Source organism: Alexandromys fortis, unplaced genomic scaffold, assembly GCF_014885135.2.
Source record: "Alexandromys fortis isolate MF-2015 unplaced genomic scaffold, M_Fortis_MF-2015_v1.1 scaffold_51, whole genome shotgun sequence".
Classification (NCBI taxonomy): Eukaryota; Metazoa; Chordata; class Mammalia; order Rodentia; family Cricetidae; genus Alexandromys; species Alexandromys fortis.
The window spans coordinates 7,542,455-7,558,590 of NW_026067925.1; the positions used below are offsets into that span (position 1 = coordinate 7,542,455).

The following is a 16,136-nucleotide window of genomic DNA, read 5'->3' on the forward strand; positions in this document are numbered from 1 at the left end:
GAATAAAAATATCTCACCATATTCCATAAATATGTACAAATACTGAGTAAAAATGATTATATTTAAAAGTAGCTCCTCACATGTCCATTTTTAAAATCCTTCTCATTTTAATTGTTTGGATAGGAATGTGCTATACATTTTCCCCACTCCCCTTCCTTCATTCCCTTTCACTCTTCCCCCTATTCCACGCTCCCAATTTACTCAGGAGATCTTGTCTTTTTTTTCTCCTTCTTAGGTGAATCCATGTATGTCTCTCTTAGGTTCATCTTTAATGACTCCTACCTGTGGTTCTAGCACTCATAATGCTGAGGCAGGAGGATTGCCATTAGTTTAAGGGCTGCCTGGTCTGTGTAGGAAGTATCATGCTAGACAAGACAACAGAGTAAGACCCTATTAATAAAGAAAAAACAACATGTGGTATAGTTCTATTTGTATAGAGGCTGAAGCAGGAGGATTTGCAATGCTGAGCTAGCCTAGGCTATAAAAGAAGAAAAATATACAGAAGCAAACCAAAGCAAGCAAACGGATAGGCTAGAGCTTACGGAAGACAGTTGTAGGGCAGAAAGTCCTCGAAGTGAGGAAAGGATGAAGATGGGGAGCTGAGGAGCTGAGACATTAAATAACCACAAATCTTTAGGATTCAATTTCCCCATGCTAACCCATAGACTACCTAGAAAACCATCCACTGTATCCTAACATTTGCAGAGGACATAACCCAATGGAAGTTCTTATTATTTTATTTATTCTTGTAATAAACTAATACTACTGTCAAAAAGAAAGAAAAGTAGCTCCTTTCTCTTAAGCTTGCTCTGTGGTGACAGCCATATCTAGTTTCTTTAAAGCTTTGTCCTTCTACTGTTTATTCCCGTGCGTCTGGTATCATGACGTCTAATTTCAGATATTTTAAAACAGTTTATAAGGACTCTTGGGGACTCTGCTCAGCTGGTTGAGGACTGGCTCTTAACATTGCACTACTTTTCCTCAGGCCTGCTCTCACTGATCTGCCACCTCATGTTTCTTAAGACTTTGTAAATGCTCTTTATTGCTGAGCCAAAAATACTGTGTTTGTGTAACTTCCTTTAATTTTCACATTTCTTTGCTAATACTTTGATTTATTTTCCTTCCATTAATGTGTATCAAATACTAGATAATCACATTTCAAGTATTCACGTAAATCAAATGATGTATTATGGTTTACTCACTTTCTTCAGCCTTATACACAGTTGTATTTAATGTTTTCACCTATATTACTTAGTGCATATTGGTTTTCCAATTTATAAAATTATGGTGACAATTTTTTCTTTTTTCCTTTGATTGAAAATAGATTTTTCTCCTCATGATATATATCCTGATTCAGTTTCTTCTTCCTCTATTCCTCCTAGTTTCTCCCTATCTGGATCCACTCTCTTTCTGTTTCTCTTTAGAAAGCAGTCTTTTAAAGGGATGGTAATAAAATAAAATACAATAAGATAACACTTTGGAATTGGACAAAATAAACAGAAAGAAAAAAAGCTCAGGAAAAGGCACAAGAAACAGACACATTTGTTTACACATTCAGGAATCTGCTAAAAACACTAAATTGGAAGCCTTAGTATATAACCAAAGGACCTGGTGCAGGCCTTGTGCATGCTGCCTCAGTCTGTGATTTCATATGAGCTTTGATCATGTTGGTTTAGAGCAGTGGTTCTCAACCTTCCTAATGCACACCTCATGTTGTGCTGATCCCCAACCATGAAATTATTTTGTTGCTACTTCATAACTGTAATTTTGCTACGATTATGAATTATAATGTAAATATCTGTGTTTTTCAGTGGTCTTAGGTGATCCCTGTGAATGGATCATTTGACCCCCCCAAAGGTTATGACCCACAGCTTGAGAACCACTGATTCATTCAGAGGGGCTTGTTTTCCTGGTATCCTTCATCCCCTCTGGCTCTTACACTTTTTCTGCCTCCTCTTCTGCCAGGTTCCCTGAATCCTGAAAAGAGGGATTTGATGGAGATATCCCATTTAGGGCTGAATGTTCCAAGGTCTCTCTTTCATCTTGTTCTGTCTTTTCTCACATTCACTTTTGAGTTTTTGCCTGTTAATTGTTGTAGCTTTATTTTTTCTATTTTTAGTAGGGGGGTGGGAATTGTTTAATTGGTTCTTGTGGAATGTGGAATGTTCTATTTAGTCACCCGTGGTGGTTTTAATCTCATCCTTCATTCTTCTCCTTGCATTTTAGTCAGTCTGCTCCTAGCATATATTTAATACAAGAAAATTATCTATTAATTTAGGATTAAAATATGAAATTGTTCTGATGATTTTGGAGCTTGTGTATTTTGTTGATTAGTTGAGAGGTTTTGAAGTAGAATCTAGTTGCCTGATTTTTTTTTCTGTTCCAGGGATAGACCCAGGGGTTTCTACTGCTGATCCATAGCTTGAGACCAAAACACTGAATTAATTCACTCATTTGTGTGTGTGTGTGTGTGTGTGTGTGTGTTTGTGTGTGTGTGTGTGTTCTCAGTGCTGGGGTTGGAATCCAGGGCCCTGTGAGCTAAAAAAAAAAATAGTCTAGTTGTATAACTGCCTCTAGTGCTTACATTTTTTTTGCTAATACATTTATTCTATTTTCCTTCCTTCCATATGTACCAAGTACTAGATAATCACATTTCAAGTATTCTTGAAAACCAAATAATGTATCATGTCTGGAAGACAAATGCTATACTACTAAGCCACAAATTCAACTCCTGATGTGAATTTTAAAAAATCAGTTAGACATACTTATGAACCCCTTTGGTGGAGTGTTATAGAGACAAGAATACTCAAGTTTGTGGCTCGGTTCCTTAACATGTGAAGCAGTTGTGGTTCCGTGGTGCTGTCTTAGAGCTGAGGAGGCTTATGGAACTTCCCAGGCGTAATGACACCAACAGTTGTTTCTTCTTTTCCCTTTATATTTAGTTTCCATCATCTTGTCAGATGACCTAGTACTCTATGGCTAGAAATTACAGTAAGTAGGAAAACTGGAATTTGTGGCTTAATATTTTTTTATTAATAATTTCTACCTACTCCCTACTCCCATTTTTACCCTCCTCCCATTTCTTTCCCCTCCCCCCCACTCCCTCTCCAGTCCAAAGAGCAGTCAGGGTTCCCTACCCTATGGGAAATCCAAGGTCCTCCCCCTCCCACCATTCCAGGAAGGTGAGCATCCAAACAGACTAGGCTCCCACAAAGCCAGTTCATGCAGTAGAATCAAAACCCAGTGCCACTGTCCTTGGCTTCTCCGTCAGTCTCCACCGTTAGCCACATTCAGAGTCCGGTTTGATCACATGCTCCATCAGCCCCACCGTCTCAGTGGGTGGGTGCACCCCTCGAGGTCCTGACTTCCTTGCTCATTTTCTCCCTCCTTCTGGTCCTCATTTCGACCTTGGGAGCTCAGTCCAGTGCTCCAGTGTGGGTCTCAGTCTCTGTCTCCATCCATTGCCAGATGAAGGTTCTATGGTGATATGCAAGATATTCATCAGTGTGGCTATAGGATAAGGCCAGTTCAGGCACCCTCTCCTCTGTTGCCCAAGGAACAAGTTGGGGACATCTCCTTGGAAACCTGGGAACCCCTCTAGAGTCAAGTCTCTTGCCAACCCTAAAATGGCTCCCTTAATTAAGATATCTACTTCCCTGCTTCTACCTCCACCCCTCCTCCATCCCAACCATCACATTCCCCCAGAGAACTGTTAACCAACCAGTAACACTGGAGTTAAAATTAAAATTGTGGTGGGGGACCCTAAAGGTGAATAGAGAATTATGAATCGAGCCATTTCCTTTCTGAGATGTCAGTGAAGCCTTGTCTAATGATTGCTCGTATTTCCTGTAGCCTAGGTTGGCCTTAAACTTCTGATTCTCCAGAGTGCTAAGATAAAAGGCAGTTAGTTCTAAGATGTCTTCTCTGTTAAGCGGTAGCTCAGAGAGATCACAATGGATATTGTGAAATATTTATAATGAAGAGGAAACAAAAGTACTCCATATCAAAACTTGTGGGATATAGCTCCAGAAAATGCTGCAGTAAAAGAAAATCTCTAACCTTAAACGAAAATGTTGGTAAAGGAATGATGTGAGAAATGAATTGTCTCTTAACTCAGAAATCTGGGAAAGAAAGTAAAATTAGCTTGAATTATAGAGAAGAAAAAGGTAAAATTAAGTTAGTTAAAATGGATGAAAAAATTCAGAAATAAAGGAAGAGCAATAGGCAAATATTTTAAAAATCAATAAATACATAAATACCTTATTAAAAGCTACTAGTTTAGTCTGTCGTAAATTGTCACTAAAGACAGATATCTAGTTTGAATGTTGATAGTAGTTTAGAATATGGGATCTGAAGGCAGACTGCCTGGCTGTAAGCCCTGGCAGTGGCCTTGAGTTTAAGCCCAGCGCGGCTGAACTTCTTCCATAGGGGAAATGACTGTACCCTCCTGGGCAGCTGTAGAGAGATAGCAAACACTTAGGGTGCTATATGGAATGCAAAACTCTAACCAAGTTTTTTAGTTTTAATCTTATAAAAAATGCAAGAGAAGCTGGGTATGGTAGTTCACACCTATAATTTCAACACTCTGGAGACCGCAGAAAGTGAATTGCCAGTAGTTCAGCACTAGTCTGGGCAATATAGTGAGCTGAGGTTAGCCTAGGCTTCAAAGTGAAATCATGCCTCAAAGTGTAAAGCAACCAAAGAACAATGGCAAAAATAACAAAGATACAAGAAAGCAATATTAGACATGGAACTACTAATACAACATATAGATTTCAGAAATGATCAACTACATTCTAGATTGAGAAGGGGATAAATATGTATTTTATTAGAAAAATCAAAACCACTGTAATATATCTAGGAGAAACAAGTTGTGTGGGTAAGCTAAAGATGTTTAATGAAATGAAATCTATAATGTAAATCCCCCTTACAGGGTTCCATTATCATATCTGTAGGAGGCTCCTACTTTCCCCTGCATTTTTAAAAGCGCAAGCACTAAAGTGTAAGGTGACATGCCTGTGTGACAACTTTCTCAATAGAGAATGCTTTCATCCCCTAAAGTATCCTTCCAGAATGAAAATTACCAGAGTACTTTTTGTTTCCAGGAATTTTGGAAATGATAGATGCTCCAGAAAGTGTTAATATGAATCACAGCTAGGATGGAACCTGTAAAACAGATACTTTCCTTTTTTAAAAAACAATTCCCAATATTTTAATTTTGTTTTAACATAATTGTCTGCCATTTTTCATATAATTTAGACATAAAGACTATGCTTCCTAAATTCACTTTTTTATCTTTTAAGTTAATATACTCAAGATTCACGAAGAACAGGTGAGCAATTTAAATAGACCTTCTAAGTCCCAAGGAAATAGAAGCTGTCATCAAAAACCTCCCAACCAAAACAAGCCCAGAATGGTTTTAGTGCAGAATTCTACCAGAACTTTCAAGAAGAGATAATACCTATACCCCTCAATGTGTTCAACATAATTGAAACAGAAGGGTCATTGCCAAACTCTTTTTATGAAGCTACAGTTACCCTGATACCAAAACCACACAAAGACTCAACCAAGAAAGAGGATTACAGACCAGTCTCACTCATGAACATTGATGCAAAAATTCTCAATAAAATACTGGCAAACCAAATCCAAGAACACATCAAAAAAAATCATCCATTATGATCAAGTAGGCTTCATCTCAGAGATACAGGGCTGGTTCAACATACAAAAATCTATCAATGTAATCTATCATATAAATAAACTGAAAGATATTTTTCTTAAAGTAATTTTTAAAGCAATTGAAGATGTTTCATGTAAAAAGGCTTCCTGATTATTTTCAACTAAAACATAAATATATTTGTTTTTTCAGAGACATTAAACCTGACAATATATTGATGGATATGAATGGACATATTCGTTTAGCAGATTTTGGTTCTTGTCTGAAGCTGATGGAAGATGGAACGGTAAATAAATATGAGTTATTCTATCCATAGACATTTTCCTTGTCTTGTCTTCTTTCTCTGTTCTAGAGACTCTGTGCTTACACTGTCTGCCACCCAGTCATCCATTTGTCTTTGCTCCACCTCCTTTCACAAAGCATTGGCCATACTTGCTCAGAGTCATCTTAACCTGCTTGTAATAGTGACCTTGAGAATGGTGCTTTGAGAGCCTTATGGTTTCTTTTTTAATTAATGCCTATTATACTTGAAACTTTCCTAAGGTTTTAGAGTAGTAAAGATTGTAAGTTTTATATAGAAAATAAAATACAACTCCATCTTCATTTGTCCTTTTTTTCTAATGATATAGTTGTTCTGAGGGATAGTGTTCAGCAAATGAATTTTCTTTTTGGGTAAAGACTAGGTAGCATTAGTTTTGTGTTTCCATTTAATTTTCTTGTCTATTGCAGAGGCCCACATGTATATTAATTTAATTAGCAGGTTTCTTTGGAAAACATTATAATATAATAAATTCCAGAGCCATGAATGTGTTATCATTATTCTAGGCTAGTTATTTGACTCTGAAAAAATTATCTTTAGGTGATTTTGAAAATGCATATGTGACTTATGAATTTGGCCATGTTGAAAGGAATAATTGGTACTGAATTATCCGTCTTACTATAAATGACTATGTTACTAAACACGTTATTTAAAACAGCTTTTTCAGACAGTGGGTAGCGTTGGCATGTTATAGTTATTCCTAACAGAAAGAAACTCTTGAGATGTGCCAGATTCCTGATTTCCCAGCATTCCTGACTATTCTGACATGGCCAGAGTTAGAGCATAGCATAACATTTTTTTCAGATCTTGGGTGAAGGTACCACAGTTGAGTAGCTTTAGCTGCTGGGATCTGAAAGAGCTGATACTGGCCCTGTGTAAAGGCGGGTCTAAGTTCCCCAAATTAATCATAAAGGCTGGACTACCCACACATTGCACTGTAGATTCATAGATGAGTGATACCCACAGGGACACAGAATAGCAGACCAGAGAGTCAAGCCATGCTGGAAGAGGCAAACCAGCCCCATGAGTTTTGACCATCAACTGCAACATTTTGTATCTACTGGAATGTTTCAGTCTAAAACCAAGCCTTGATAAAGACAAACAGAGCTTGAAAGTGGTCCTGCCAAATGAGGGCCTTATGTAGCCAACGGCATACCTGTGCCCCACCCCTACTCATTTTGGATCTTGAACCATTGTGTAGTACAGCCTTTACCTATTTCTTATGCATTTTAGAACTGCTTTCTTCTCTTTGGGTTACAGGTAGTATTATGTTGACTGATTTTGATTCAAATTTTTTAATGTTTAAAAGTCTGGTTTTATGCTGTTCCTGTGTTTTGTTGAGTTAATATGCCTTTGGTGGGACAGAGTAATAGGTATTAATCCTCAAACCAGAGCTTCTTGCATAACTAAGCAAGCACTGCACTTCTTGAGCTACCTAGGCTGGCTTAGAACTTGTGATCCTTCATCCTCAGCCTCCTGAGTAGCTGGAATTATCTAGCCTGTGCCACCAGGCCTAGCTGAGATAACCTTTTACTGTTTACTCATAGTATCCTATTAGTTGATTTGGTGATATACTTGTAGTTTTACTTTGTCAGAAAATAGTCCTATTTTATTTTATGGCTTGTGTTTTTTTTTTATTTGTTGATATCTACTTTATAATTTTGTAACAGACAACTTTTTGTGTATTCCATATTTGTTTAAAAACTTCACTAAAAGTAAAGGTTCTATACATGTCCATAATATTGAACTGGTTTTGTATTCATGTTTTATATTCTTATGGGTTTTCTCTAATATCTGTTATTTTAAAATCTTTATGACAGTAGTAGATTTGTTCATTTTCCCATCATAGTTATCAGTACTTTATACATCTCCTTTGTAGTGTATTATTTGAAATAACTAAATTTTGTGGGATAGTTTGTTTTGTAATTATATTGATGAACTAAAATAATTTTAATTTGGCTAATATTTTTTTTACTGCTTTAAATTTCTACTGTTTAATGTATAAGTTCATCTTTTATCTCACCACTTTCAACTTATGTGCTTCTGTTTTGTTTATCTTACTTAAATAAATTATTTGACTGCTTTTTCTCTCATTTATGCCTTTGGTTTTATCTGTTTTTCAGTGTTAACTCTCTGTCCTTTGACAGGTGCTTTAATCCACTCTTGGATCTTGTGACTTAGTGTAGAGCTTTGTGCTATTTCTGTAGCTTTTGCTTGTTATTTGCGTGAGTGCTTTGTTTTCCTGTTTTTCTTTCCTGCTACCTTCTGTCCAGTCGATTTTATCTTTCTTACTCTCTTTATCCTTAGAAGGTAACGTATCTTTTTATTTTATTTTATTTTATTTTATTTTATTTTTTGAGACAGGATCTCACTATGTAGCTCTGACTGTCCTAGAACTCACTATGTAGACCAGGCTGGTCCTAAACTCACAGAGAACCCCTTGCCTGTGCCTCCTAAGTGCTGGCATTAAAGGCATGTGCTACTCTGCCTGGCTGGTTTAAATATTTTAATGCCTCTCTTTAGGATTTTTAAAACGTTGATAGTTCACGTCAGTATAGAATTAGTCATTTTTCTTTACATTCCCAATCAAAACCATCAACTTACTTTGCTTTATACCACAGAAATTAATTCAAAATAGTTCAGAGAACTTTATAAAAACTAAAACCCTCTTAGAAAATATAAGGGACAATATTTATGACTGCATTTGGCAAATTTCTCGAGAATAACACAGAATCACAACCCCTCTACCTCATAATGGTAAATTCTATCCTCCTCAAAAACTTGTGTGCATCAAATGACACTGTGGGCAGAAGGAACTCACTTACCTGATTGTGTGCTAAGAATATGTAAGGACAACAACAGATTCTAATTAAGTTCTGGCCTGCAGCATTTTAACTTCCTCTCAGGCACTGAAGTTAATCAGTCTTGTGGAAGGCTCAGTGTAAGGTGAATTTTTCTCCAGGAGCTTTTTGTACCTAAGCTCAACAACAGAAAGACAGCCTCAGTGAAGAATAAGAGAATTTTCCCAAAGAAAATTTACAGATTAGGAATAAGCATATGAAAAGATACTCCATGAAACCTGTCATTAGAGAAATAAGTCAGAAAGTCTGTGATCCCACCATAATAGCATCTTCTGTCCAGTGGGACAGTTGCCGCCAAACCAGAAAACAGCAAATGTTGTCTAGGGTGTGGATGATTGAGAGCCCTGGGCAATGTTAGTGTAAAATAGTATAGCTAGTTCTTCCACAGATACTAAACATAAAATGATCATTTATTGAATTTTCATCTATCTAACTTGCTGTAATTAGATTTTCAACTTTTTAAAATTAAGAATTTTGGTTTTAAAGTTTCTAACTTTCCTTCCCTTTTATAATTTTTCCAAATAAGTTTTTTTTATTTGGTTTTATATTTGAGACAAAGTCTATTATAATATCCTTGGCTAGCCTGAAACTCGTAGACAGGCTGGCCACAAACTCATAGAGAGCCACCTCAGTGCTAGTATTTAAGGTGTGTACCATCATGTCCAGTGCAGCTAAAAACTTAATGTACAATAAGTAGTCAACCTTTAGTTTTCTTAGGTTTCTGTTTAGGATTTTAAAATTATCATCAGTGTTAAGATGAATGAATTGTTCTCTTCATATCTAATTGATTTTCAGTTCCATTATACATATTTATGTATATCTGTTGATTGCATAAATAAATATTAAAAACCAGTAAGAAAACGTAGTAGCATACTATAATCCTAGAACTTGGGAAGTTGAGGCAGGAGGACTGTTGAGTTTGAGGCTAGCCTCAGATATATAGCAAGACCTTGTCTCTGACAACCAAACCAAAATTAAACAGTAATAATGTTGTAAGTGAAGTATTCATTTTGTTGTTCATGACTGTAATGACTCAAATCACATTGTTCCCCTAAATACATTCAGCTATAGTAAAGGTCTTGTAAAGTTCTGAGTAATGAAAACTATTAATGTAGAGGCCATTTAAAATCATTCTACAAACTAGGAGGCTAAATTCAGATAACAAAAATGTTATAATACTGTTTTCTGTATATCTTAAGTAACTGTGTTTAATTTAAAGTCATTTGTCTAATACATTATAGTAATAAAAATATAATCTTCTTCAGGTCCAGTCTTCAGTGGCAGTTGGAACTCCAGATTATATTTCTCCTGAAATACTTCAGGCTATGGAGGATGGAAAAGGCAGATATGGACCTGAGTGTGACTGGTGGTCTCTGGGGGTCTGTATGTATGAGATGCTTTACGGAGAAACACCTTTCTATGCTGAGTCTCTGGTGGAGACATATGGAAAAATCATGAATCACAAAGTTAGTATATTTACTTTTTTTAGAGTTTTTATAATAAATACATGTATTAAGTTGAAGTAATGTGATATTAAAGAGAAAGTACTTTTTTCAAAACAATGAAAAGTTATATTCTTTTGATTAGTAGGGAAAATAGTAATCAATTAATTATCTGTAAGATAATTAGTTTTAAGTTTTCCACGTATTTTGTTTGGAAATGTTCCTAAATAGAAAAGTTGGTCTCTATAGTTGAGTAAGAGAATTCAAAAGTAGTTAGTTTTTATTAGTTTTTACTATATAGTACATACAATTATGACAAGTATGCATGTAAAAATTATAAGCATTATTAGTAATAAATTTGGTGTGAATAAAGACAAAAATTGAACTTCTTTGAAGCCAGCAAGATGACTCCATGGCTATGGTGCTTGCTTGCAAGCCTGGAGACCTGAGTTCAATTCCTGAAAGGCATGAAAAGATGGAAGGAGAGGAATGACTCCACAAAGTTGTCCTTTGGCCTTCATGTGGACAGCTTGGCACTTATGTACACATGCACACCCATCCATGAACAGAGAGACAGCAATCACAGTTTTACTGAAGTTCTTCTGTCAAATTGGCAAAGACAACATGCAAAATTGTATTCTGTACTCTATGCAGCATCATGGGTACTCCTCAGATTCTGACAGGGCTACAAATTGTAACTTTCTTTCCCAAAGTTAACAGGTGTACATCTTGAGCCTTAAAATTAGAGCTTTTGATAGAGCAAAGGTTGGGTCTAGACATCTACCTGGTGGAAATATCTAGAACAAAGGTGTATATGTAGAATGTCTGCTCCAGTGTTAGGGAGCACAAGACACTGGCTGCAGTCCAGATAAACTGCAGGAACAAGAGCCCAGCACTCCAGTCATGCAGCGCCATGTGAAACAAAATAGACAGTGCACAAGAATAAACTGTCCAACTTCAGAGGATTGTGAACTGTTACAAATGTCCTCAGTATGAATCTGAATGTCCCCAGAAGAATAGATAATCTGTCCTTTTTAGTTGGTTCTGGTGCTTTACGCATACAAATCAATTTTATAGACTGTGTCTTCCACTGAGCTGCCAGCATGGAGCAGTAAGTAGTGGAGAAGAACTGAAAGCCAGGGGAAGTTGAAAGTTGTCAATGCATGTGCACCATCCAGAAGGAAGTCCCTGCAATGTAGCATGCTGCTTAACAGCACTGGTCTGGAGAGAGTTAAGGTCAAGACCCTTTCCTGTCAATTTTTAGTTGAATGGCATTGAGAAATGACTATGTATCTTAGCTTCCTCTTTTACAAGACTGTCATCCTAGTAGTTCCTACCCAGTATAATTATTGTGAGGATTAAATGGTTAAATAAGTAAATCACTTTGAATAGTGCCAGATACATGGTAAAATTTTAAGTGTTTTGGGCCAGTGGTTAAGAGCATTGGCTGCTCCTCTAGAGGACCCGGATTCAATTCCCAGCACCCACACGGCAGCTCACAGCTACCTGTAACTCAAGTTTCAGTGGATCCGACTCCCTCACAATGATATGCAGGTCAAATACCAATACATATAAAAATTTTAAGTGTTTAATGACTAACTGATATTTTATATTGTACCTGAACATTATCAGTAACCTACATTCTTTTGAACTATTGAGTTAAATTCTGATACTTTTAATCAGATCCATCTCATTTTAACATCAGTTTCAGATCCTATAGCATCTGACCTCATTTTGTAGTTCATCCATCATGAAGTCACTTAAAGAATTAAAAGTTATTTTAGGAAAAGGATTTATTTCTCATCATCCCTCTATCTCCCCACAATATCAATGCTTTGAGTCATCAAACCCTAGTTGTTTTTCCAAAGGAAATGGGTTTAAACAAATTTACCACCCTTTTGTAAGAAAACGACTGATTTGTATTTATATCTTATATTGTCGTCTGTATAGGAGAGGTTTCAGTTTCCACCCCAAGTGACTGATGTGTCTGAAAATGCAAAGGATCTTATTCGAAGACTCATTTGTAGCAGAGAACATCGACTTGGCCAAAATGGAATAGAAGATTTTAAGAAACATCCATTTTTCAGTGGAATTGATTGGGATAATATTCGAAACTGTGAAGCACCTTATATTCCAGAAGTCAGTAGCCCAACAGATACATCGAATTTTGATGTGGATGATGACTGTTTAAAAAATTCTGTACGTATGACATTATGAAGATGTCCTGTCCTTCTTGTTCTTTTAAGGGTGGTTATAAAGTAACATTTTATTTATTAATTTGGTGCCAGGGCCATTTTTCTCTTATCATTCACACAGTAGTTATAAGTTCCAGTGCTTATTCTGTCATGTATCAAAAAAATTAAGAGACTTAATTAAATTCAGTGTAGTTACCATGACCAAAAGCAAAATTCAAAGACCTGTTGTTTAGCAAATTTTGTCATATGTTTACTAAAAATACAAGATTAGACACCTAAAAAGCCTATTTCATGATTTCAAAGTGAAAAAGATGACAAACCCCTCCCTAAAACCAACCATGAAACTGGAAACAAATGGCAACACATGTAAGGGCTTACTATAACCAAAAGGAAATAAAGATTTATTCATCAAAAACTACTGAACTTTATATGAAACCATACATGCTCCACCCCTTCCTTGTAGACAGAAATTTCTGTCCCACAGCCATTCAGTCCCAAATAAACACACGGAGGCTTATATTAATTATAAACTGTTTGGTCTGTTAGCTCATGCTTATTACTAACTAGCTCTTACAACTTAAATTAACCCATAACTTTTGTCTATGTTTAGCCATGTGACTTGGTATCTTTTTTCAGTAAGACATTTTCATCTTGTTTCCCCTGTGTCTGGCTGGTGACTAACACTCTTTCTTTCCTCTTCCCATAATTCTCTTAGTTTTGTTGCCCCTCATATACTTCCTGCCTGGCCATTGGCCAGTCATCTTTTTATTAAACCAATACGAGTGACAAATCTTTGCAGTGTACAAGAGCATTATCCCACAGTACCTACCTTTTACCCCATCACCTGTTTGGTTGTACTTAAACACTGAACAAAAAACTGACATTTTACTGCCAGGCAGCCAGACTTTATTTGGAAGGCTCAAACCCAACACCCATATCGTTGCCGCTAAAATAGCCAGCTGGTTAGGAAATAAATGTGGAAAGTCAGTCTGTAGCCCTCCTTATCTGAGTTTGTGTCTCTGCCTGAGCCAAGTAGTTTTCTCCTCTCAGCTCATGGACTATAGGAAAGCTATATCATATTGTGTTGATCTTGCTCTGAATCACTAGGTTATGTAGATTCAAATGTAAGAAAATAAGAACCTAAAATTTTGGGTTTCTTTTCTGGCCTTTTTATCATAAGCTGTCAATTTATTCAGTAATTTTATATTTAATTTTAGTTCAGTACTAAATTTCATATTAATTTTATGTCACTTTTTACTGTAATTATTATGTTTAAGATGAATGTGAGCTGTTAAACTGTTCAAACTACACAAGAAAAAATAGATGGATTTTCCTTCCAGTTTTTTAATTATATTCACTGTTGACAGAAATTCTGAGTCATTCCAAGTTAAGTGTGCATGGGAGTTGATTTTAATTATTCACACTGGTTGTATTTTATAAAGTTATGGTGAACACCAAGTTAGTTGACATTGACTATTGTGCTGTATAAATAAAAGATTAATGAGTTAGTAGGAGAGTAGGGAGCGGGTATATGAGAGGGATTGGGGCAGGAAAGGGAAGGGAGAAATGTAATTATATTATAGTAACCAAAAATTAAAGAAACATCAAGTTAACCTTATGTTAACATAGGTCACATTTTCAACAACTTTGAATATAGAAGCCTTTTAGATGTACTCTATTGAAAGATATGTCATATAGTAATATACACCATTGATTCATTAACACTGAACTCATATCTAACAGCACTATAACTTATTCCTAAAAGAGTTCATCTAACACATGTTGTTTCTCTATAAAGGCACATGATTACCATTTTATGTTGCGACATGAGATGACAGTCAGTGTGGTACACACCTATAATGCTAGTGCTCTGATGGGAAGGGATGAGTTCAGGCTTAGCTTGGGCTGTACAGCAAGACTTTGTATTGAAATAAAAGACTTTGTAAGAAAAATAAAAGCATTTATCAGACAGCACTTCTGGGAGCTATTTTAAACAGAGATACTATCATAAAAGGCATAAAAATGTTTATAGAGTGTGCCAAGGACATTTGCTTCAGTGTGAGAAAATAGGAGCAGTCCACATTCAGTCTCTGCAGGAGGAGCAAAGGACAGTGCACATCCTCTACTCTCCATGTGTCTTCAGTGACCACATAAGCCCTGATTTTCCACTTGCAAATAAATTTTCGTTTTAAACTGTGTGTGATGAAACAGGCCTAAAATTTCACTCCTTGGGAGGCAGACATAGAAAAATCATGAGTTTGAGGCCTCTCTGGGCTACCCAGTGAAGCCTTTTCTCTGGGGAAAAAAAGCTAGACAAATTTTCAGATGTAGTATGCATGAATAATGACTATAATTTTATTGTTAGGCTTTTAACTTTATTTGTTTGAGTTTTCCAGTAGTAGTGCTTAGAGTCTATATTTTGTATCAGTGAACACTTTCCCAAATTTACCACTGTCTCAAAATTGAATGGTTGCATATCCTCATTGACAGCTATAGTCCAACCTATCATAATAACTGTAGATGTCTCACCAAATTGATATTCTTTTTATCTTCTCTTAGGAAACAATGCCTCCACCAACACATACTGCATTTTCTGGCCATCATCTACCATTTGTTGGTTTTACGTATACTAGTAGCTGGTAAGTTTCAAAAATTAAGATAATTTAATTTTTGGTAATTTAATTTTGGGTAATTTATAAAAAAGTCAGTTGAAGCTTGAAAATGATATATATACGGTTGTAGTTATGGTGTATTGGAGCTGGATTTAAATGTGAAGAAACTACCTAAGAACCAACTATTTGGAGGAAATGATGAGGACAAGTAGCACGAGAGTCGAACCCATTGGGAAGAGGGCAAGAACCAGCACCAAGACACTTAATGAATATTTTGTCAAGCACCAAAATTTCCAACCCATTGTTCATACCACTCTTTACTCCTCACCCCATTTCTGTCCTCCTGTTCCTCCTTCCATGTCCCATAAGAATTTCAGTAATCATTTCCTGGGTGCATGGCAGTCCCTTTAGTTATCTCTCAGCTGCTGCACTTTCTTTGTTGAGAGAATGTTCTTTATTTAAAATGTAAGCAGTTCAAAGTGACTGGAGCAGACAAATGGTTCTTAGCAACCAAGCTAACTTTACATCGAGGGTTGCCAGTCTAAGTACTCTATCCTATGTGACAAACACTGAATCACCTTAGTTTGTTCTGCCCTGTACATACCAAGGTAACCATTTTATATTTCATTCTTGCAAATATTGATTACCCTTATTCTCAGCTGATGATCTTGCTTCCTCCATCCCTGATAATTGTTACCAACCGCAGACAACTGCAAGTTCCTGCCACTGTTTCTATGTGTCCCCCAGACTTACAAGCTCTTCCTTCTAAGGATGGACCATGTAGATGCTTGGCTAGGACTGGCTCCTTCCATTCCCTCCTGCTTGGCTTAATGTATTGTTCACTTTCATGTCATACATTTTTCTCCTTTATGTGCCACCCACATCTTTATATCCTGCCAACCATCTTACCAGACATGTAATTATTTCTTCCATCTTAAAATAGAAAGCCTTTCTGGATCTCGTACCTGATACCAATTATTTCTGTGGTGTATAACAAATTACTTCTCTTGACTGTTCTTTTTTTTTATACTAA

At 36.3% G+C, this 16,136-nt stretch overlaps 1 protein-coding gene across 8 annotated transcripts in view; it reads left to right on the forward strand.

Annotated features, from left to right (window-relative positions):
* Positions 1-16,136, forward strand: part of Cdc42bpa (CDC42 binding protein kinase alpha) — a 204,282-nt gene that overhangs the window by 96,296 nt on the left and 91,850 nt on the right. For all 8 annotated transcript variants that reach the window (XM_050143074.1, XM_050143075.1, XM_050143077.1 and 5 more), the window contains exons 6-9: positions 5,867-5,960; positions 10,120-10,320; positions 12,247-12,495; positions 15,051-15,130. In XM_050143074.1, coding sequence (XP_049999031.1) covers positions 5,867-5,960; positions 10,120-10,320; positions 12,247-12,495; positions 15,051-15,130 — 624 coding nt within the window. The remainder of the gene's footprint in view (positions 1-5,866; positions 5,961-10,119; positions 10,321-12,246; positions 12,496-15,050; positions 15,131-16,136) is intronic.